We start from the raw sequence: 22,688 nt of genomic DNA, 5'->3' as shown, positions 1-22,688 counted from the left end.
TAAAGATGCTCACTTCTCATTAGTTCTTCCTATTAGGAGTCACTGACCTGAAACTGATGATTGCGGATCATGGATGGAGGGGACCCAGGCGGTCCCCCAGCTCCTGTCCTCGCTCAACTCTGGCAGAGTCTCAGGCCCCCTATGCTCAGGATCTGCCACAGTTCCTCTGTGGGGTGTTGCTTCTGTAACTGTGCGGGTCTCTTTAGGGGATGTCCCTCTGTTCACTCTGGACACGACAACATGCTTTGCTGACGGCAACGCCCCACAAGCAGCCTTGCTCCCCGATGCTGCAAACCACCCTTTGCTGTCTCCACGTGCTCTGCTCATCTTCTAATTTATCTCTGCTGTCACTGGCTTTCACTCGTCCATATTAGAGGAAAGAACCATCTGTCAAGCAACACCAAAACGATTCGAAACTTGGTTTCAACTGCACTAAATTTAAACTTGGGAAGATGTAACACTCTCATGGTTTGTCTTATGATTTGTGAATATATGATTAGTCTCCACGTATACAGGTCTTCTTTATGTCCTTTAACAATGTCAAGCAATCTAGTTGAATTTATTTCTAGACACCTTACATTTTCTTAATTATGTAAAGTGGAATTTCTATTTGCACTGTTGTTGGTTTAGTCATTCAGTCGTGTCTGACTCTTGTGACCTCATGGACCGTAGCCCACCAGGCTCCTCTCTCCACGGGATTTTACCAGGCGAGAATACTGGAGTGGGTTGCCATTTCCTTCTCCAGGGGATCTTCCCCACCCAGGGATCAAATCCAGGTCTCCTACTGAGCCACCAGGGAAGCTGCTGCACAAGGTATTATCATTTTTTTTCTGTTTATCTCACTTATCTACCAGCTTGAAGAGCTCTTTTGGTTTAAATGGGTGTTCTGCATGGATAATAGTGTCCTTTGCAGAAAGGCACTGATTTCCTTTCTTCCTATCGGTGTTTGTATTTCTCTTTTTGCATTTGTTTATGACACTGGTGAAGACCTCTTCTGACGGTCCTTCCTATCATTCCTGATTTTCAGGGACATACTCTAATATTTCTCCATCATGGATGCTGGTTCTATACATCTTCAGCAGACTTTAAACAGCTTGCAGAGGTTTTTGAATTTCCTGAGTGGTCCACTAGTTAAGACTGCTCTTCCAGTGCAGGGGGCCCAGGTTTGATCCCTGGACAGGGAAGTAAATTCCACATGCTACAACAGAAAGATCCCACATGCCTCAATTAAGACCCAGGAAAGACAAATAAATCAGTCCAGTTCAGCTGCTCGGTCATGTCCAACTCTTTGTGACAGCATGGACTCAACACACCAGGCCTCCCTGTCCATCACCAACTCTCGGAGCTTGCTCAAACTCATATCCATCGAGTCAGAGATGCCATCCAACCATCTCATCCTCTGCCGTCCCCTTCTCCTCCTGCCTTCAATCTTTCCCAGCATCAGGGTCTTTTCCAGTGAGTCAGTTCTTTGTATCAGGTGGCCAAAGTACTGGAGTTTCAGCTTTGGCATCAGTCCTTCCAATGATAGTCAGGACTGAGTTCCTTTAGGTATGACTGGTTTCCCAGGCCAAATAAATTTTTCCCAGGTCAAATAAATAAATAGATATTTTTAAAGAAACAGGTCACAGGTTTCTTTCAGTACAGACAGCCCCTGACTTAATGTACTTCCCCTTAGTGGTTTTCGACTTCACCAGGGTGAGGAAGTGATGGGCGTTCAGTGGAACCTGCACTGTGAGTTCTGAGCTTTGACCTTTCCCAGGCTAGTGACACGCTGTCTAGCCCTCTCCTGTGATGCACTGCAGTGAGCCTCAGCACCCAGGCAGCCCCTACAGTTTACAAGGGGAAACCATTGATACACTTACAATCGCCCGGACCGAGACACCTGTTCTGCCACTCACTTCTAAGCATTCAATAAATTAGGGGAGATAGTTAATACTTCATTATGAAATTGGTTTGTGTTAGACTTTGTCCAACTGTAATGTAATTCTTCTGAAAACCTTTAAGGTGGATGAGGCTAAGCTCTGGTGAGTTAGGTATATTAAAGGCATTTCTGACAATGATGTGGTCAACTTGCAATCAGTTTACAGGGATATGTAAGTTGGGGAAGATCTGTCCTGGTTTCTATATGACAATAATAAGTACGTGGTTGTTATGGTCTGTTTCTCGTTATATGAGTGATGAACTTTGTTAATTTTTTTGTTTCCAGTAAGATGATCGTTTTCTCTTTTCCTTTAATCTTTTTGAACATTAAATGTGTTGTCTAATGATGGAAAGCATCCTTACATTCTTATGACAAACCCCACCTGGTCATAACATTTGTTTCTGTTGTATTTAAGATAACCTGCTCAACTCACTTCATCAATGGTTATGCAGACTTTCTGGTTGTTAATATGTGAAATAGGTCTGTACTTGAATTTCTTGGACTGTCTCTTGCAAAATTACAGAACATTATAAAATGGGCAGAAAAGCACGTGTCCTCTCTCTTCAGCCACTGGCATAAATAGAGACAGGATATTTTCTTTGAAGGCTTCGTGACACTCATCTGCAGAACTCCCTGAGCATTTCTGAGGAGGCGGCAGTTCTAACAGACTCCCTCTGTCAGGGTTTTTCTTTAATAAAATGTTGTATTTCTCCAAGAGTCAACTATGTTTCTTCTTTTTCAACTCTCTTCACTATTTCCTCAGGATTCTCCGCCTAAAATGTTTGAGTGCTGTCTACTCACAGAGCTGTATTTTCCGTCAGGTCAGCAATGTTTAATTCACACGGCACAGAAGAAAAATGCTTGGTTTTCAAAGGTAATCTCTAAGCTATTTCTTCTTTCACGTGCAACCAGTTTTGTTGTCTTTTTAAAGACTTTTCTCTAGAGCAGTTTCAGGCTTACAACAAAATTGAGAGGGAGATACAGGGATTTCCCATTTATCTCTGACCCCCATACATGCATAGCCAGCCTTCCATGATCCCCATCTCTCCCTAGAATGGTACCTTCTTTACCAAGGATAAACCAACACTGATACATTATAATCACGCAAAGTCTAGTGCAGACCTTAGGGTTCACTCTTGGTGAATTTTGGTGCACTCTATGGTTCTGTATAAATGTGTCCATTGTGATGTGCTGTGCTTAGTCACTCAGGCATGTCTGAGTCTTTGCAACTCCATGGACTGCAGCCCACCAGGCTCCTCTGTCCATGGACTTCTCCAGGCAAGAACACTGGAATGGGTTGCCACGGTCTCCTCCAGGGGATCTTCCCAAGACAGTGATCAAACCCAGGTCTCCCGCGTTGCAGGCAGATTCTTTACTGTCTGAGCCCCAGGGAAGCCCAAGAATACTGGGGTGGGTAGTCTATCTCTTCTCCAGGAATCTTCCTGCCCCAGGAATTGAACCAGGGTCTCTTGCACTACATACAGATTCTTTATCAGCTGAGCTACCAGGGAAGTCATGATGTCCAGCGTTATATCACAAAGAGTATTTTCACTGCCCTAAAAATCCTCTCTGTTCTGCCTATTCATCTTTCCCCACAGCTGCCTTTGGCTATCACTGATTTTTTTTTTTTTTTCCCTTTTAAACCATCTCCATAGTTTTACCTTTTCCAGAGTATCATATAGTTGGATTTGCACTGCACGTAGCCTTTTTCAGACTGGTTCTCTTACTTAGTAATATGCAGTTAAGATTTTCTGCATCTTTTCATGGCTTCGTAGCTCATTTATCTTCAGCCCTGAATAATATTGCATTGTCTGGGTGTCCCATGTTTTATTTTTCCATTCGCTCAAGGACATCTTGGTTCCTTCCAAGTTCTGGCAATTATGAATAAAGCTGCTATAAATATCTGTGTGCAAATTTTCATGTGGATAAAAATTTTCAACTCCTTTGAGCAAATACCAGGGAACATGACCAGCTGTCTTATACGGTAGGAAGATGGTTCATTCGTAAGAAACTTTCAAACCATCCTCCAAAGTGGCTGCACCATTCTGCATCCCCACCAGCAAAGATAAGAGTTCCTGTTGCTCTATATTCTCTCTAGCATTTGGTGTTGCAATTTTGTTTGTTTATCTTTGCAATATATTAATTATCCATTTCCTGCATAATTTCACATTTACTGGCATAAAGTCATTCATGGTTCTCTTATTTCACTCTTTTAATCTCTGACCTGCTCTTCATATGATTCTCCTGTATGTCCTTCTTCCCCCTGAGCATCTGTGATATTGTTAGATTTTAGGAAACACTGGCTTTAGTTCAGAGAAGGCAATGGCACCCCACTCCAGTACTCTTGCCTGGAAAATCCCATGGACGGAGGAGGAGCCTGGTGGGGTGCAGTCCATGGGGTCGCTGAGGGTCAGACATGGCTGAGCGACTTCACTTTCACTTTTCACTTTCATGCATTGGAGAAGGAAATGGCAACCCACTCCAGTGTTCTTGCCTGGAGAATCCCAGGGACAGTGGAGCCTGGTGGGCTGCCATCTATGGGGTCACACAGAGTCGGACACAACTGAAGCGACTTAGCAGCAGCAGCAGCAGCAGGCTTTGGTTCTGTTCCTGTCTACTGATATTTTCTTCATCATTTCAGTAACTTCTGATCTTAATTTTCGTAGTGACTTCCTTCTACATTCCTTAAGAGTTATTTACCTTTCATTCTTCTAATTTCAAGTTTTCCTCCTTTCAAAGCTCAGAAATTTAGTTTTAAACACCATTTTGGCAGCACTAAATAACTTTTCAATCTATAATAGATGTCCTTTTCATTCAGTTCTAAGCAACTGGTATTTTTAGTGATTTGCCCTTTATCCACATGTGGTAAAGTTATGTGTACACAAATATGCTTACACATTTTGTTTTGAAGTTTTTCTCTTGACTTCAGATTTAATCATGCTGGGTCAAAGACTAGGGCATGCATGAAATGGACTGCTTAAAATTTAGTTCAACTTCCCATATATGGTCAACTTTTTACAGTTATACGGATTTTAGAGAAGAATCAGTCTGTCTCTTTGGTGCAGAGTTCTGCGTATTTCTGCTAATTTGAACCTGTCAATACTGTTAGAGGTATTCTTGGAATTACACCTCATATTTCATACCTTGTTTGACATCCTTTTTAGTTCATATCTTGTTTCTGTTCCTTTTTTGCTTGATGTTGCTTGTTTTTTAAATAAAATATAGATTCCCTTACATTGTTTTCCTGTTAGGTCAGAAACTAGATTATATACATATTCTTGTGTGTGTGTGAAGTCGCTCAGTCGTGTCTCATTCTTTGCATCCCCGTGGGCTGCAGACCGCCAGGTTCCTCTGTCCATGGGATTCTCCAGGCTAGAATACTGAAGTGGGCTGCCATGCCCTCCTCCAGGGGATCTTCCCGACCCAAGAATCAAACCCGGGTCTCCTGCATTGCAGGCAGATGCTTTATCCTCTGAGCCACCAAGGAAGCCTACACATATTCTTAGTTATAGTCAATTCTTTAGTTGCATCTAATATTGAGAAACCTAGACAACATATTAAAAAGCAGAGACATCACTTTGTCAACCAAGGTCCGTACAGTTAAAGCTATGGTTTTTCCAGTAGTCGTGTACAGATGTTCGAGTTGGACCATAATGAAGGCTGAGCGCTGAAGAATTGATGCTTTCAAACTGTGGTGCTAGAGAAGACTCATGAGAGTCCCTTGGACAGCAAGGAGGTCAAGCCAGCCAATCCTAAAGGATATCAACCCTGAACATTCATTGGAGGGACCAATGCTGAAGCTGAAGCTCCAATACTTTGGCCACCTGATGTGAAGAGCCGACTCACTGGAAAAGACCCTGATGCTGGGAGGGATTGGGGGCAGGAGGAGAAGGGGACGCAGAGGATGAAATGGCTGGATGGCATCACTGACTCGATGGACGTGAGTTTGAGGAGATAGTGAAGGACAGAGCAGCCTGGTCTGCTGCACTCCATGGAGTCAGAGAGACTGGGCGACTGAACAACGGCAACAATATTTTGAAACACATAACTCTTTTTTTCTCATGTAGACTCAATTACTTTACATTCCTCTTATCCTAACTGAAGTCTTCTTATGATTTGCCCACACATTTAAACACACAATCCCACTGGCTAAATACCCAAAGCTTTAGTTTTACCTTATTTGAACAATCCACATGGAGTCCAACTCCAGACACAGAACCCCTGTCTCAGTTTGTTATTGTTCCCATGCTTCAGGCCTTCCTCCCCACTTATATTTCTTCTGTTGGAAGTTCAACTTTTATTCACTCTTTTAGTGAGGATTACCAGTAGCAAAGTACCTCAGTCTTCATCTGAAAGCTTTGTTTTGCTTGCACGAGACGGTGGTAAGAAATTTTAGATGAACAGATCTTTTTCCCTCAACAGCCTGACAAAGTCCAGTATCATTCTCTGGCTGCTACAGGGCTCACGTCACTCATCCGTCCATCGGCCATTCCTGGGCTGGGAAATCTGTTGTTTCCCTTCACAATTTCTCCTTGTCTTCCATTTTTTGGAATAATGCAAAATGCTCTTGGATGTGGCTGAATCTCCATTTTTGCTCTTAGCCTTCTGAGTGCAGCTGGGATTCTGGCCCGTTCTCCACCAGCATCTCTTCACATCCCACCCCCACTCCTTCCACTCTCCCATCCCCACGGGTGTCAGTGACGGCGTCCAGTGCTGGAGGGGGGTGACTCCAGCTCACCCATTCTCTTTAGACCAGACTCAGCTCTTTGGAAATGGCAATGGCTATTCATCTCATTTCCCAAACTTCTCAGGGCTCCCTTTCACACCCCCATCTTCTTGCCTCATTGCTTCCCGTCATATTTCATAGTTTCTTGCCCTCCTTGGTGGATGTTATTCTTGCATTCATCTCCAGGGCATTACAGACACACTTATCTGCATGAGTAAAGTGGGAATCTCACCATCCCAGGAGCTACAGTGCCTACTAGCAGACAGCTGCTCATGTTGGGAATGCTGGTTTGCAGGGGCATCTAGGCTGCACTGGGCTTGTGGGTTCCCTGCCCATCCTCCCATGTGCTTAGGGCTTGGGGTGCTCAGGGGCACTCCTTTGGGGAGTATGGGGTGCTGTGGGTCTCTGCCCAGGACCATCTTCCAGGGTCTTTCAGGAGCAGGTTGGGGGGTACCCTGCCCTAGCTCCCAGCGACCTGTATGAGTCTGGTCCCTACTATTACCTGGGGCCTGAATTGCCCGCCATCAGTGGTGCCTTTGGAGCCTGCAGTCCGCTGGGCATGGCATCAGCATCACTCACTGCTCTGCAGACAGCTCCATCTCGTGTGAGCCAGGCAGAGTCCCTTTGGCTTTCCTGTTTTGCAGGCTATGTCTGCAGACTGACTGAGGATGGCAGGGGAAGGTGGTCCATGTCACGATGGGCCTGACCTCTCTGGGAAGCTGAGTTCACCATGGAGTCACGTCTGCTCACTTCCCCATGCCTGGCTGCAGTTACCAAGTCAGGGCAGATCCCAGCTCACTCACTCACCATTAGCAGTGAAATGGAATCTTCCTTAAGTTTCAAAGCCAACATGATCAAATTGGTACTCCTACCCTTGCATCACCGTGCAAATGTCTTCTGGAAGGGGACCCTACAATTATGCTTGACACAGGAATCCTGACTGCTTTTACAAAATCTTCTAATACTTGAGAAAACATCTTTTTGACTTCCTGGTCACCTCCCAGACTTTACTATTGCTATATTTCATTCTCTTTCTCCTTAGGTAATTAAGAAAACCTAAGCATTCTAACCTCTACCAGCTCTAAACCCTACAATTTCTGTTACTTAAACTCTCCAACAGGGACGTCCCTGGTGGTCCACTGGTTAAGGATCTCCCTGGCAATGCAGGGGATACACTGCATCCAGGTTCAACTGCTGGTCCTGGGAGAGACCACTTGCCGTGGGGCAACTGAGCTTGTGCGCCTCAGCTACTGGATCCCACGGTCCAGGGCCTGTGAGCCACAACTACAGACGCCTGCACGCCTAGAGCCCCTGAGCTGCAACAAGAGCAGCCACCTGACAAGAAGCCCGCACACTGGGACTGGAGAGGAGTCCCCGCTCACCGCGACCAGAGAAAGTGCACGTGCAGCAAGGCAGATGCAGCGCAGCCACAAAACAAAGCGCTCTAATCCTCTAAAGCACCCACTGTGTGCTTTCCCTGTCCCATCTCACGATCAGACCAATTCTCTTCCTAAACCCCAGACTACATCAAAGCTTGGGCTTATCAGACCTAATTTACTAAGTCCTTGTATCTCTTTAAGACATTCCCTCCTCCCCCATGGTGAGTCCATCAGAAATTCACCAGAAGGAAGAGAAGGCATCTCTACCTGGCTAGGTAAACAGCCGCCAAGTACATACAAGCAAGACTATCAGAGCGGCCAAAAAATTCATTCGGGGGAAAAAAATTCATTCGGTCTTAACTAAAGGACACATTTTTCATTTTCACTGAGAACCACAGTGAACAATGAATTCCATAACTGAATGAACTTTTTGGCCATCACAATAGTTTCACTGCCAATAAAAATGCCAAAAACTAAGAAGATCTCCCCATGGAGGAGCGCTGAATATGTCTTTAAGGTTATGCTTAAGCCGAATCCTGGGAAAACTCTCATGAAATACATTTTGAAGTTTCAGTCACTGGAGTCGGCTTATTGAAAGAAAACTATGAAGATATAACCAAGTTCCTCTCTTTTACAGATTGTGTTTTCCTTAAAGGGGCAAAGCCGAGCTGAGGCCAGCATCTTCTTACGTCAGTGCCAGGAATGGACTCTTAAGACTGCGATGCTGAGCACTGCTGCACAATATAACGGGAATCACGGCCTGAGGCAGGGGCGCGCTCGGCTCCATCCTTACCTTGGTGACCTGCCAGCCGGCCGGGCGGCGCTGGGAAGCCGGGTTCTGCCAGCTCCCCAGGACGCTGAGGAGGTGTCTGCTCCACCTTGTCCTGCAGAGATGGGTATGGAAAGGCTCTGGTCATAAGCTGCACTTCACACCTGCCACACCCAGCACCCTCGCGTCACACGTGGCACACTCACCACCCCCGGCACTGCTTTGCTTCCCCCAGCTCTCCCTTCCTTCCAATTTCTACTTTTTTTTCACTTTAAATGACAGTTGTTTAAAACACTGTAAAAGGAAAATTAACCACGAAAACGGACAGCCTGCCTGGCAAGGGAGCTGGAAGAAAAGTTACTCTTGTTTTCTGGCTTAAATTGCTTTCCCTGAATAGCAATTCAAAAAGAATTGCCATGAACACAGAGAATTAGCATTCCGTGGAGCACAGGATTTTCTGTAACAATTACTGGTGATCACGCCCTGGGCGGCCTGTCACCTGGGATGCAAACACCCAGTGACCATTTCATAGTCAGATCCTCCGCAAAGCATCAGCAGCTCAGAGGCATTAAAATTTTTTTTTTCTAAAACTATAGATTTATTCAGACTAAAACTTTTTCTTACACCAGCTTTAATAAGTTATATTTTTATAGGAGTTTGCCTATTTTCATCTAAAATTTCAAATTTATTGTCATAACATCCTCTGATTTTATGATCTGAAGAGACATCACTATAATTTTGCTGTTATTGGTTGCTGGTGGGATTTTTCTTGATTCATTTCATTGATGAGTGAGATAAACATTTTATTGATCTTTTCAGAGGATAACTTTCTGCATTTTTGATCCTCTCTACTGTCTTTGATTTGTATTCAGTATTTTTTCTCTAGTTTTTTTAAAAAATGTTTACCAGCGTCTAGTTGAGTCACAGCGCTGTGTTATTTTGGGTGCACAGCAAAGCAATGCAGTCATACAGATCTTCGTTCTTTTCCAGATTCTTTTCCCTTATAGGTTGTTCCAGAATACTGAGTAGAGTTCCCTGAGCCACACAGTAGGTGCGGGTCGGTTGTTTAGTTTATACACAATGGTGTGAATATTCAGTGGCACTGTTCAGATCTCAGGTAAGGATAAAAAATTTCAGTAAAAACTAAAACAGCAACTTAAAACCAAGCCCACAACTCCAGAAAAACCTCTTCGTGGGATTATAATCAATCCAATGAAAGACATAATAAGATGTGGAAAATGGGCCTATAAACTCTTTACATGCCAAGCGGAAAATATTAGCAGTGATTAACCTGGGGTGAAGAGATAGCAAATTTCTCTGGCAGATTAAAGAAACTTCGGGAATTATTATAATGCACGTTTTATCTCTGTAATTAGGTTTTAGAACTGTGTCAGAAAGTATAAGATCTTCATGGAAAAATCTATTAATAAAAATTAACATGAACACAAGTAGGTACCTTCAGCAATCTCACCCTTCCTGGGACTGCAAAGCTCTGCAGGTGGAAGGTCCCCCCGCCAGCATCCTGCGGCGCTTCCTCTGCCCACTGGCCACAGAAGACACAGCCACTCAGCACCACCCCATGACTAGAGGCAGCCCGGCTTCAGAGCACACATGCCTTCCCTCCCACGCTGCCCAAGAAACTCCAAAAAAGCACAGCATTCTGACAGATGCTTCAGGGCCGGAATGCCCCCTAGTCAGTGGCTTCTGCACCCAGAGCCTTTGTCTGCCTGAGTGAGAGGGGACGGTGGTGACTCCACTCTCTGTCCACTGAGTGGGTCTGGTCCACACTCTGCTGGGGGCCACCGTGGGGAGCACTGCTCAGAGAGTCCAGGAGGGACGGGAGATGCTTGCTCCCTGCGAAGGCACAGCAGCCTTCACACCTCCCTCCAGAAAACCTGGGAAGACCAGACAAAGACCTCTGAAGAAGGGAGACTTTCACTTGCTTCTCTCTCTCTGTTCTCTCCCTTCAAAAGGAACGGCTAGCTCTCTTTTGGTTTTTAAAATCACAGATGTATTGCTTGCCTGTTAGGAAAATCTAGATGCTAAGGGACTTCCCAGGTGGTGCCAGCGGCAAAGAATCCACCGGCCAGTGCAGGGGATGCAAAAGACACAGGTTCAATCCCTGCGTTGGGAAGATCCCTTGAGGAGGAAATGGCAACCCACTCCAGTATTCTTGCCTGGAGAATCCCATAGACAGAGGAGCCTGGTGGGCTACAGTCCATGGGGTCACATTCAGACATGACTGAGTGACTGAGTACACACAGATGCTTAAAGAAAAGGATAAAGATAAAAATTAACTCTTTCTGACGCCACACACAAAAATAAACTCAAAATGGATTAAAGATCTAAACTTAAGACCAGAAACTATAAAACTCCTAGAGGAGAACATAGGCAAAACACTCCCCGACATAAATCACAGCAGGATCCTCTATGACCCACCTCCCAGAATATTGGAAATAAAAGCAAAAATAAATAAATTGGACCTAATTAAAATTAAAAGCTTCTGCACAACAAAGGAAACTATAAGCAAGGTGAAAAGACTGCCTTCTGAATGGGAGAAAATAATAACAAATGAAGCAACTGACAAACAACAAATCTCAAAAATATACAAGCAACTCCTGAAGCTCAATTCCAGAAAAATAAACGACCCAATCAAAAAATGGGCCCAAGAACTAAACAGACGTTTCTCCAAAGAAGACATACAGATGGCTAACAAATACATGAAAAGATGCTCAACATCACTCATTATCAGAGAAATGCAAATCAAGACCACAGTGAGGTACCATTTCACACCAGTCAGAATGGCTGTGATCCAGAAGTCTACAAGCAATAAATGCTGGAGAAGGTGTGGAGAAAGGGGAACCCTCTTACACTGTTGGTGGGAATGCAAACTAGTACAGCCACTATGGAGAAGAGTGTGGAGATTCCTTAAAAAACTGGAAAAAGAACTACCTTATGACCCAGCAATCCCACTGCTGGGCATACACACTGAGGAAACCAGAATTGAAAGAGACACGTGTGCCCCAATGTTCATCGCAGCACTGTTTATAATTGCCAGGACATGGAAGCAACCTAGATGTCCATCAGCAGATGAATGGGTAAGAAAGCTGTGGTACATATACACAATGGAGTATTACTCAGACATTAAAAAGAATACATTTGAATCAGTTCTAATGAGGTGGATGAAACTGGAGTCTATTATACAGAGTGAAGTAAGCCAGAAAGAAAAACACCAATACAGTATACTAATGCATATATATGGACTTTAGAAAGATGGTAACGATAAACCTGTACGCGAGACAGCAAAAGAGACACAGATGTATAGAACAGTCTTTTGGACTCTGTGGGAGAGGGAGAGGGTGGGATGATCTGGGAGAATGGCATGGAAACATGTATAATATCATATAAGAAATGAATCGCCAGTCTAGTTTCGATACAAGATGCTTGGGGCTGGTGCACTGGGATGACCCGGAGGGATGGTACGGGGAGGGAGCTGGGAGAGGGATTCAGGATGGGGAACATGTGTATACCTGTGGCGGATTCATGTTGATGCGTGGCAGAACCAATATAATATTGTAAAGTAATTAGCAACCAATTAAAATAAATAAATTTCACTTAAAAAAATTAAAATGAACCTCTTTCTTTCACCCATGGATGTTATCTAATCAGTTTTTGGTCTGTTCTTTCAGAGGAAAAAAAAAATGCACACACAGAGTATGTGCGGATGCAATGTTTGAACTATTTAGGGACAGCATCTATGTTATACTCGAATCACATGGGGGTTACAAATGATCCTGACAAAGAACGGAATCACCATCATGACACCCACTGCTGTATTTTAACGCATCTTTTCAAAGATTTCCATGGCAACAAACATTCCCCAACAGCCCTTTCAAAATTCTGGCATACCACATTAAGTAGCCGTGTAACACGATTTCTTTCATTAATTCCCTACTGGCGAAAGTACGGTTTGTTAAGAAACTTAAGTTGTTGATTAGGAAACAAGGGAGAAATTGGTTTGGAGGACATGGTGTCTGGGAGCCAAAGGGATGCTGGTAAAGACCCTCCCTGAGGTGCTGAGGATAGAGCTCGACTGTCAAGGCTAGAGAACCGAGTGGTCCCGGCCCGGCCCCCAGATTCGGCAGTCTCCCCATCTAAGGGTCACCCACCCACTTCTACAACTCCACAGCCCATTGTTCTCCATTCAATCAGCCTTTACCATCCGAGAGAAATATTTCTCCTTTTTCCCCAAATTTTAAAACGACCCATATAAGTATTTGAAAATACAAAGTAGAAATAAAAACTAGCCTAAATTCTATGGACATGAGTATGAACAAACTCCGGGAGATAGTGAAGGGCAGGGGAGCCTGGCGTACTGCTGTCCTTGGGGTCGAAAAGAGTCAGACACGAGTGAGTATCTGAAGAACAGCAACCCACGACAGTGGGGTAAGGCAGCATTCTTCTGAATTTGGCACCTTCACTACCCACAGCTGCACACTGTGCATATCATAGGGTGTAACCAATTTTCTGTTCTGAAAAAATGTAAATTTTCTCCCCATCTACATCACAAAAGGTTCTTTTTTTAAAAAATTGGTATCATTTCTCCAGATTCTAAACTACTCTTGGAAACACTTTCAGTCATTTGCAAATTTCAGGTAATATAAATACAATCAAACAAACACCTTTATGCATAGAACTGGCCCACATTTCTGATCATTCTCTTAGAATCCCCAGAGTAGAAGGAGAAGGTCAAAAGTTATGTGCTTTTTGAGTCTGGATACACTGTTAAGCTCTCGTTGCCAGGTTACCCTCCACTGGAACAGAGAAGGGCCCTCTTCCCGGTTCCCAGGTATCAGCAGGTGGAAGGTAACAATTTTGCAACTTTTTCTTGCCAATCCCAGAGGCAGGCAGTGGTTTTCACAAGAAGGTCTTAAATAATGAAGTTGAACATCAGCCCTTTGTCTTTCTCCTGGATTATCCTTTGACAGGCCAGCTGGGGCAGTGCAGGTTTTCCCAGTCTGGCCCTCCATGAAGAAGCCTCACCCCATCACCCAGCTGAGGGTTTAGGGCCAGTGTCTGGACTTGCTGGGTCAGATGGGAAACACGACCCCTGCAGGATGCCTGGGAGGTCCCAGCTCACCAGAAACATCAGTCTGCTTCTTAATGCTTCCAGGATAAGCTCTTTAAAATAATAAGAAACAAAGCTTGATCCCATTTGTAGCAAGTAATTTTCCCACCTTGTTTGAAATTTACTCGTATTTTTGATTCTCTGAGTTTAACTCAATGCAGCCGTTTCCTGAACTTTTCTTTTAGGCTTATTATTTTCAGCTTGAGAACTGCTTTCACTCGTTATAAAGAAAAATAAATAACATCCTTTATGTGTTGTCCTGGTTTCTTCTCCAACCAGAAGCATTCCCTTTCATTTCTCTGCCATTTATATGGCAGGGCACGAAAAGATGAGGCCATAAACTGAGCAGTCCATGCAGGCCCATTCATCACCCAATCTTCACTCTCATCACACGTTACAACCTGCGCAGACAAGGGTCCAGCATCCCGAGAGACACAGGCCTGCCTCTTCCTGGCTGAGCACCCAGGCTTCCACGCTCACAGCCGCCTGGCATGTTCATTATCAGCATGTTTCCCTTTTTGCTGCTTTGACGTGAACTCCTCAGCTGTTTTCTTCTAAGTAAGTAGTATCACAAATAAAAAAACTAAAAACAGCACTACCAAATGACCTAGCAATCCCACTCCCGGGCACAGACCCAGAGAAAACCATAATTCCAAAAGACACACGCACCCCAATATTCACTGCAGCACTATTTACAACAGCCGAGACACAGAAGCAACCTCGATGTCCATCGGCAGATGACTGGATAAAGAAGACGGGATGCAGATATACAATGGAATATTACTCAGCCATGAAAAGCAATGGAATTTTGCCCTTTACAGAGATGTAGATGGATCTAGAGGCTGTCATACAGAGTGAGGTAAGTCAGAGAGAGAAAAGCAAATATTGTATATTAACATACATATGTGGAAATCTAGAAAAATGGTAGAAATGAACCTATTTGCAAAGCTGAAATAGAGACACAGACACTAAAAATATGGCCATCAAGAGAGGAAGGGGGGGGCACTGGGATGAACTGGGGACTGGAATTGACAAATACACACTTCTGGGTATAAAACAGATAACTGAGGAGAGCAGACTATGGCACAGGGAGCTCTGTTCAGTGCTCGTGGTGAGCCAGATGGGAAGGAAACCCGAGAAAAGAGTGGGGAGACGTATTCATGGAGCAGATTCATTTTGTTGTACAGCAGGAAGACAACGCTGTAAAGCAACTATGTCCCAATAAAAATTTTCTAAAATGATAGATAAACAAAAATGAAGATTAAAAAAAGTGTCACAGGAAAGAGCAAATTTAACCCCATATTAGACCTATTTCTTTTACTTTTGTATTCTATTGCATTTGCCTCCAGTTAAGAACGTTTCTTATAATCTGAAATACACAGGATAGCTCATTCTCAAGGCTCAGACTTAAGGGAGAAACACTCTTCCATTAATATAGAGACACAAAATTGCAGGCGAATCACATTTGTCTTGCTGGAGGTTTACAGGAACATCGTGACCTGACCTATGTGGACAGCTGCAAGAACAAAGTAGTCTGACACCAAAAGCTCTGCCACAGCCAACCACCCCCTCCCTCATCTGGTCTTTACAAATGCTTTGCTGAAACTCTTCAAGGACTTAGGGGTTTTGAGAGGCGTGAGCTGCTCATCTTGCATAGTCCTGCAATAAACCTTTCACTGCTCCCAAAATTCTGATGTTTCAATATTGTTAGGCCTCCCTGTGCATCCGGCAGACAAACTTGCATTTGGTAACAAAAGTTTACTTAAACTGTTAAAACTTCTTGTCCAGAATATTTCCTTACATTTAAATAATGGTTCAGTTCAGTTCAGTCACTCAGTCGTGTCCAACTCTTTGCAACCCCATGAATCGCAGCACGCCAGGCCTCCCTGTCCATCACCAACTCCCGCAGTTCACTCAGACTCATGTCCATCGAGTCAGTGATGCCATCCAGCCATCTCATCCTCGGTCGTCCCCTTCTCCTCCTGCCCCCAATGCCTTCCAGCATCAGAGTCTTTTCCAATGAGTCTACTCTTCCTATGAGGTGGCCAAAGTATTGGAGTTTCAGCTTCAGCATCATTCCCTCCAAAGAAATCCCAGGGCTGATCTCCTTCAGAATGGACTGGTTGGATCTCCTTGCAGTCCAAGGGACTCTCAAGAGTCTTCTCCAACACCACAGTTCAAAAGCATCAATTCTTCAGCGCTCAGCCTTCTTCACAGTCCAACTCTCACATTCATACATGACCACAGGAAAAACCCTAGCCTTGATTAGACGGACCTTAGTCAGCAAAGTAATGTCTCTGTTTTTGAATATACTATCTAGGTTGGTCATAACTTTTCTTCCAAGGAGTAAGCATCTTTTAATTTCATGGCTGCAATCACCATCTGCAGTGATTTTGGAGCCCCCCAAAATGAAGTCTGACACTGTTTCCACTGTTTCCCCATCTATTTCCCAAGAAGTGATGGTTACCCATTACTAATATGAAGGTTGGGGGTGGGCCATCTGATTAAACTCAGACCACACAAGCATAGAGCACAGACCAAGAAGTTGAGCTGCACTCCCACTCCAGGCATCCCGGGGGCTGGCGTGACCTGCTGAGTACATGAGCACTAGGGGTTTCCGGTGGACATGCCAGTCTGAGACCCAGTCCAGCCAGGCGCTGACACGCTGCCCTCCTAAAAACACCCCTTTCCAGTGACAAGCACACCAGACCCCACCGAGACCTTGCTCCTAAGACAAGTCACCTTCCAACCTAAGTTAAAGGCAAACTTGTCTAAATAGTGTGATCAGATTTAGCTACTAAAAATACAGGATGTTCAGTGAAACCTGAATGTCAGACAAACAACTAGTAGATTTCTTAGTGTAAGTATGTCACAAATATTACATGGGGTTTATCCAGAAAAAAAAAGAAAAGTTTGTGGTTTATCTGAATTTAACTGGGCATGCTATACTTTATCTGGCAACTTTATACCTAAAGTAACATTGGAAATCTGGCAGGTTTGCATGGCAAATTATAGCAGTAAGAACAGAATCTTGACAAATGCCTTGTTTGTTCATATATAAAACTGCCATATCGACAGAGCAGAAGTCAACGTAGAGAAGCTTCAGGCAAGCATTCCGTTATCTTGCAAAGCCAAGAAAAATGTAATGGTATGGAAAACGACGGTGTTTATAAACTAAAGGCAGAGCAGGAAGGCAGCCAGGAGAAGCACGTCACGGCTGTAAAGAACAGAAACTCCCCACATGGCTGGAAGGCCAGGTACGGAAGAGACACAGAGAAATACTGATGGAGGCTAGGATGAGCGCAAAGGCTTCTCGCTGGCTGGCCTGGTCTCTTCCAGGGCTGGTTGAGCCATCCCGGGTTGGTGGGCCTCCCTTATGAGTCAGGAGGGCAAGGTGGCCGGGCCATGGCCGGAGGCCAGCAGGACACAGCCTCCTCATCTGCAGAAAGCCTGGGGAACGCAGAGGAAGGCGCGGCTCCTTCTCTCCAGGACACAGCCTCCGCATCTGCAGAAACCCGGGGAACACAGAGGAAGGCACAGCTCCTTCTCTGCAGGACACAGCCTCCTCATCTGCAGAAGGCCCAGGGGACGCAGAGGAAGGTGCAGAGGGATTGGGGGCAGGAGAAGAAGGGGACAGCAGAGGATGAGATGGCTGGATGGCATCACCAACTTGATGCGCAGGAGTTTGGGTGAACTCCGAGAGTTGGTGATGGACAGGATTGCAGAGTCAGACACAACTGAGCGACTGAACTGAACTGAACTGAATACTCCAAATATCTAAAGAACTTATGCAGCTCAGTAGCAAAAAGAAAACAGAAAACAAAAAAACACCTCATTAAAAAAAACGAGAAGAGAGGAGAATGGCGGCCAGAAGCTTCCACAGTAACAGCCTCCAAACCTGTCGCTGTGTCTCGTCGGGTGTGTGTGACTTCCTGCTTTCCAGATGGACACTAAGGCTGTGAGCATGGGAAAAACAGTTACAACTCCTGGAGGTTCATGTCCAACACATCTGGGAATTCAAGAGAAAGAAACTCTTGCCAGTGGAGGTCATTAGCAGCTGCTGAAGGAGGAAGTGACCCGTGTCAAAGAGAGATCTGCCCCTAGCCTTTGAAGCAGGAGCACTGACTCTAAGACCCTAGACTACCAGAGAACTAACCCTAGGGAGTACCAACCAGTGAGAACTCACACAAAGGAAACCACTGGAATACAGGACCCAGCATCACCCAACCACCAGTAGCACCCTGTGTGGGATGCCTCCTCTAAACAACAAACAAGACAAAAAAATAAAACCAATCGTCAGCAGACAGGATTACCACCTCACTCAGCCCTGCCCATCAGCAAGGGGGGGTGGTGGGCAGGGGTTGGAACTCAGCACAAATTTTACCCTATACGAAATTTACAAAAACCACTGGACAAACCTTAGGAGGGCAGAAACCAAAAGGAAGAAAGAATTAATTCAACCTTGAAGCCTGGGAAAAGGAAACTGCAAAGACAATAAGTTAAAAAAAATAATAATGAGAAGGCAGAGCAATACTACACAAATTAGAAACACACACGTCCAAATAAATGAAGAGGAAATAGGAAAACTACCTGAAAAAGAATTCAGAATAATGATCAAAAACCCTGAAAACAAACTGGAGAAAATGCAAGAATCTGTTAGCAAAAACCTAGAAGAATTAAAGAATAAACATACAGAGACAAACAACACAGTTACTGAAATTAAAGATACTCCAGAAGGAAACAATAGCAGAATATCTGAAGCAACAGAACGAATCAGTGAGCTGGAAGATAAAATGGTGGAAATAACTTCTGAAGAGCAGAATAAAGAAAAAGAGTGAAAAGAACTGAGGACAGTCTCAGAGACCTCTGGGGCAATATCAAACACTCCAACATTCACATGATAGGAGTCCCAGAAGAAGAGAAAAAGAAAGGGTATGAGAAAATCTTTGAAGAGATTATAGTTGAAAATTTCCCCAACATGGAAAGGAAAATAGTCAATCAAGTCCAGAGGTGCAGAGAGTCCCATACAGGAAAAACCCAAGGAGAAACACACCAAGACACATACTAATCAAACTCACAAAGATTAAACACAAAGAAAGAATATTAAAAGCCGCAAGAGAAAAGCAACATGTAACCTACAAGGGAAACCCCATATGCTTAAAAGCTGATCTTTCAGCAGAAACTCTGCAGGCCAGAAGGGAATGGCAGGATATATTTAAAGTACTGAAAGGGAAAAATCTATAACCAAGATTCTGTACCTGGCAAGGATCTTATTCAAACTTGATGGAGAAATAAAAAGCTTTTCAGACAAGCAAAAGTTAAGAGAATTCGGTACCACCAAACTAGCTTTACAGCAAATGTTAAAGGGACTTATATGGTAAAGAAATACAAGAGAAGAAAAAGCTCTATAAAATCAACCCAAAACAATTGAGAAAACTGCAATAGGAACATATATATCAATAATTATTTTAAAAGTAAATGGATTAAATGCTCCAACCAAAACACACAGACTGGCTGAATGGATACAAAAACAAGACCCATATATATGCTGTCTACAAGAAACCCACTTCAGACCTCAAGACACATATAGACTGAAAGTGAGAGGATGGAAAAATAAATTTCTTGCAAATGGGAAGCAAAAGAAAGCTGGAGTAGCAATCTTCATATCAGACAAAACAGATCTTAAAATAAAGAATATTACAAGAAATAAGGAAGCACACTACATAATGATCAAGGGATCCATCTAAGAGAAAGACATAACAATTGTAAATATCTATGCACCCAACATAGGAGCACCTCAATACATAAGACAAACACTAACAGGCGTAAAAGGAGAAACTGAGAGTAACACAGTAATAGTAGGAGACTGTAACACCCCACTCACACCAATGGAAAGGTCATCAAAACAGAAAGTTAATAAAGAAACACAAGTCTTAAATGATATATGATGAGATGGCGCTCACTGATATCCTCAGGACATGCCATCCAAATACAGAAGAATACACCTTCTTCTCAATTGCACATGGAACATTCTCCAGGATAGACCACATCCTGGGTCACAAATCAAACCTCAGTAAATTTAATAAAACTGAAATCATATAAAGCATCTTCTCTGAACACAGCGCTATGAGACTAGGTAACAATTATAAGAATAAAGCTGTAAAAAACACAAACAGAAGGAGATTAAACAACACGTTTCTAAATAACCAACAGGATACTGGAGAAATCAAAAGGGAAATCAAAAAATGTGTAGAAACAAATGAGAATGAAAACACAACACCTATGAGATGCAGCAAAAGCAGTTATAAGAGGGAAATTTATAGCAAAATAATCCTACGTCAAAAAGCAAGAAAAATATCAAATAGACAACCTAATTTTACACCTAAAACAACTGGAAAAAGAAGTATACCCCAGAATTAGTAGAAGGAAAGAAATCATAAAGATCCAAACTGAAATAAATGAAAAAGAGATGAAAGAAATGATAGTAAAGATTAATAAAACTAAAAGCTGGTTCTTTGAGAAGATAAAACTGAACAAACCTTTGGCCAAACTCGTCAAGGAAAAAAAGAGAGAAGAATCAAATCAACAAAGAAATGGAAAAGGAGAGGTTCCAACAGACAGTGCAGAAATACAAAGGATTATAAGAGACTATTATGAACAACTATATGGCAATAAAATAGGTAACCTGGAAGAAATGGAGAGATTCTTAGAAAAGTTCAATCTTCCAAGACTGGACCGGGAAGAAATAGAAATTATGAACAATCCAAATACAAGCACTGAAACTGAAGCTGTGATAAATCTCACAAGAAAACAAAAGCCCAGGACCAGATGGCTTCACAGGAGAATTCTATCAAACATTCAGAGAGGACATAATGCCTATTCTTCTAAAACTCTTTCAAAAAATTGCAGAGGAAGGAACACTTCCAAACTCAGTCTATGAGGCCACCATCACCCTGACACCAAAACCAGACAAAGACAACATTAAAAAAAGAAAACTACAGGCCAATATAACTGATGATGCAAAACTCCTCAATAAAATTTTAGCAAACAGAATTCAGCAACACATCAAAAAGCTCATACACCATGATCAAGCTGGGTTTACTCCAGGGATGCAAGGATTCTTCACTGTATTAAAATCAATCAATGTGATACACCATATTAACAAATTGAAATATAAAAACCATATGATCATCTCAATAGATGAAGGAAAAGCCTTTGACAAAATTGAGCTTTCATTTATGATTAAAACTTCCAAATATGGGCACAGAAAGAACCCACCTCCCTCAACATAGTAAAGGCCATATATGATAAGCCTACAGCAAACATTCTCAACGGTGAGAAACTGAAAGCATTCCCCCTAAGGTCAGGAACAAGACAAGGGTGTTCACCTTCCCCATTATTATTCAACATCGTTCTGGAAGTCCAAGCTACAGCAATCAAAGAAGAAAAAGAAATAGAAGGAATCCAGATCGGAAAAGAAGTAAAGCTCTCACTGTTTGCAGATGACATGATACTGTACATAGAAAACCCTAAAGATAGTATCAGAAAATTTCTAGAGCTAATCAGTGAATTTAGCAAAGTTGCAGGATACAAAATCAATACACAGAAATCATTTGCATTTCTACATACTAACAATGAAAAATCAGAAAGAGAAATTCAGGAATCAATCCCATTCACCTTTGCAACAAAAAGAATTAAATATCTAGGAGTAAACTTACCTAAGGAGACAAAAGAACTGTACACAAAAAATTATAAGATACTAATGAAAGAAATCAAAGACGACTTACACCAATGGAGAGATATTCCATGTTCTTGGGTAGGAAGAATCAATATTGTGAAACTGACTATACTACCAAACACAATCTACAGATTCAATGTGATCCCTATCAAATTACCAATGGCATTTTTCACAGAACTAGAATAAAAAATTTCACTACTCATATGGAAACACAAAAGACCCCAAATAGTCAAAGCAGTTTTCAGAAAGAAGAATGGAGCTGGAAGAATCAAGCTTCCTGACTTCAGGTTATACTACAAAGCTACAGTCATCAAGACAGTATGGTACTGGCATAAAAACCGAATTGTAGACCAATGGAACAAGATAGGAAGCCCAGAAATAAATCCATGCACCTATGGGTACTTTATTTTTGACAAAGGAGGCAAGAACATACAATGGGGCAAAGACAGCCTCTTCAATAAACAGTGCTGGGAAAACTGGACAGCTACATGCAAAAGAATGAAATGAGAACACTTCCTAACACCACACACAAAGATAAACTCAAAATGGATTAAAGACCTAAATGTAAGACCAGAAGCTATAAAACTCTTAGAGGAAAACAGAAAGAATACTCAATGACATAAATCAAAGCAAGATCCTCACTGACCCACCACCCTAGAGTAACAGAAATAAAAACAAAAGTAAACAAGTGGGACCCGATTAAACTTAGAAGCTTTTGCACAGCAAAGAAACCTCTAAGCAAGGCGAAAAAAGACAACCCCCAGAATGGGAGAAAATAATAGCAAACGAAACAAGTGACAAAGGATTAACTTCCAAAATACACAAGCAGCTCATACAACTCAATGCCAGAAAAACAAACAACCCAATCAAAGAGTGGGAAAAAGACCTAAATAGACATTTCTCCACAGAAGACATACAGATGGCTACCAAACACATGAAAAGATGCTCAGCATCACTCACTATCAGAGAAGTGCAAATCAAAACTACAATGAGATATCACCTCACACTGGTCAGAATGGCCATCATC

At 42.9% G+C, this 22,688-nt stretch overlaps 1 protein-coding gene across 5 annotated transcripts in view; it reads right to left on the bottom strand.

Annotated features, from left to right (window-relative positions):
• GRB10 (growth factor receptor bound protein 10) overlaps positions 1 to 22,688 on the bottom strand; it is a 210,418-nt gene that overhangs the window by 97,195 nt on the left and 90,535 nt on the right. For 4 of the 5 annotated variants that reach the window (XM_060414420.1, XM_015095173.4, XM_060414417.1 and 1 more), the window contains one exon: positions 8,820 to 8,910. The exons of the other annotated variant lie outside the window; for it this stretch is intronic. Coding sequence is in view for 2 of the 4 variants with exons in the window: in XM_015095173.4 (XP_014950659.3) it covers positions 8,820 to 8,910 (91 nt within the window). In the remaining 2 variants the exon portion in view is untranslated. The remainder of the gene's footprint in view (positions 1 to 8,819; positions 8,911 to 22,688) is intronic. 5 annotated transcript variants of the gene reach the window in all.

Source organism: Ovis aries, chromosome 4, assembly GCF_016772045.2.
Source record: "Ovis aries strain OAR_USU_Benz2616 breed Rambouillet chromosome 4, ARS-UI_Ramb_v3.0, whole genome shotgun sequence".
Lineage (NCBI taxonomy): Eukaryota > Metazoa > Chordata > Mammalia > Artiodactyla > Bovidae > Ovis > Ovis aries.
This window is presented reverse-complemented; position numbering and strand designations above follow the sequence as displayed.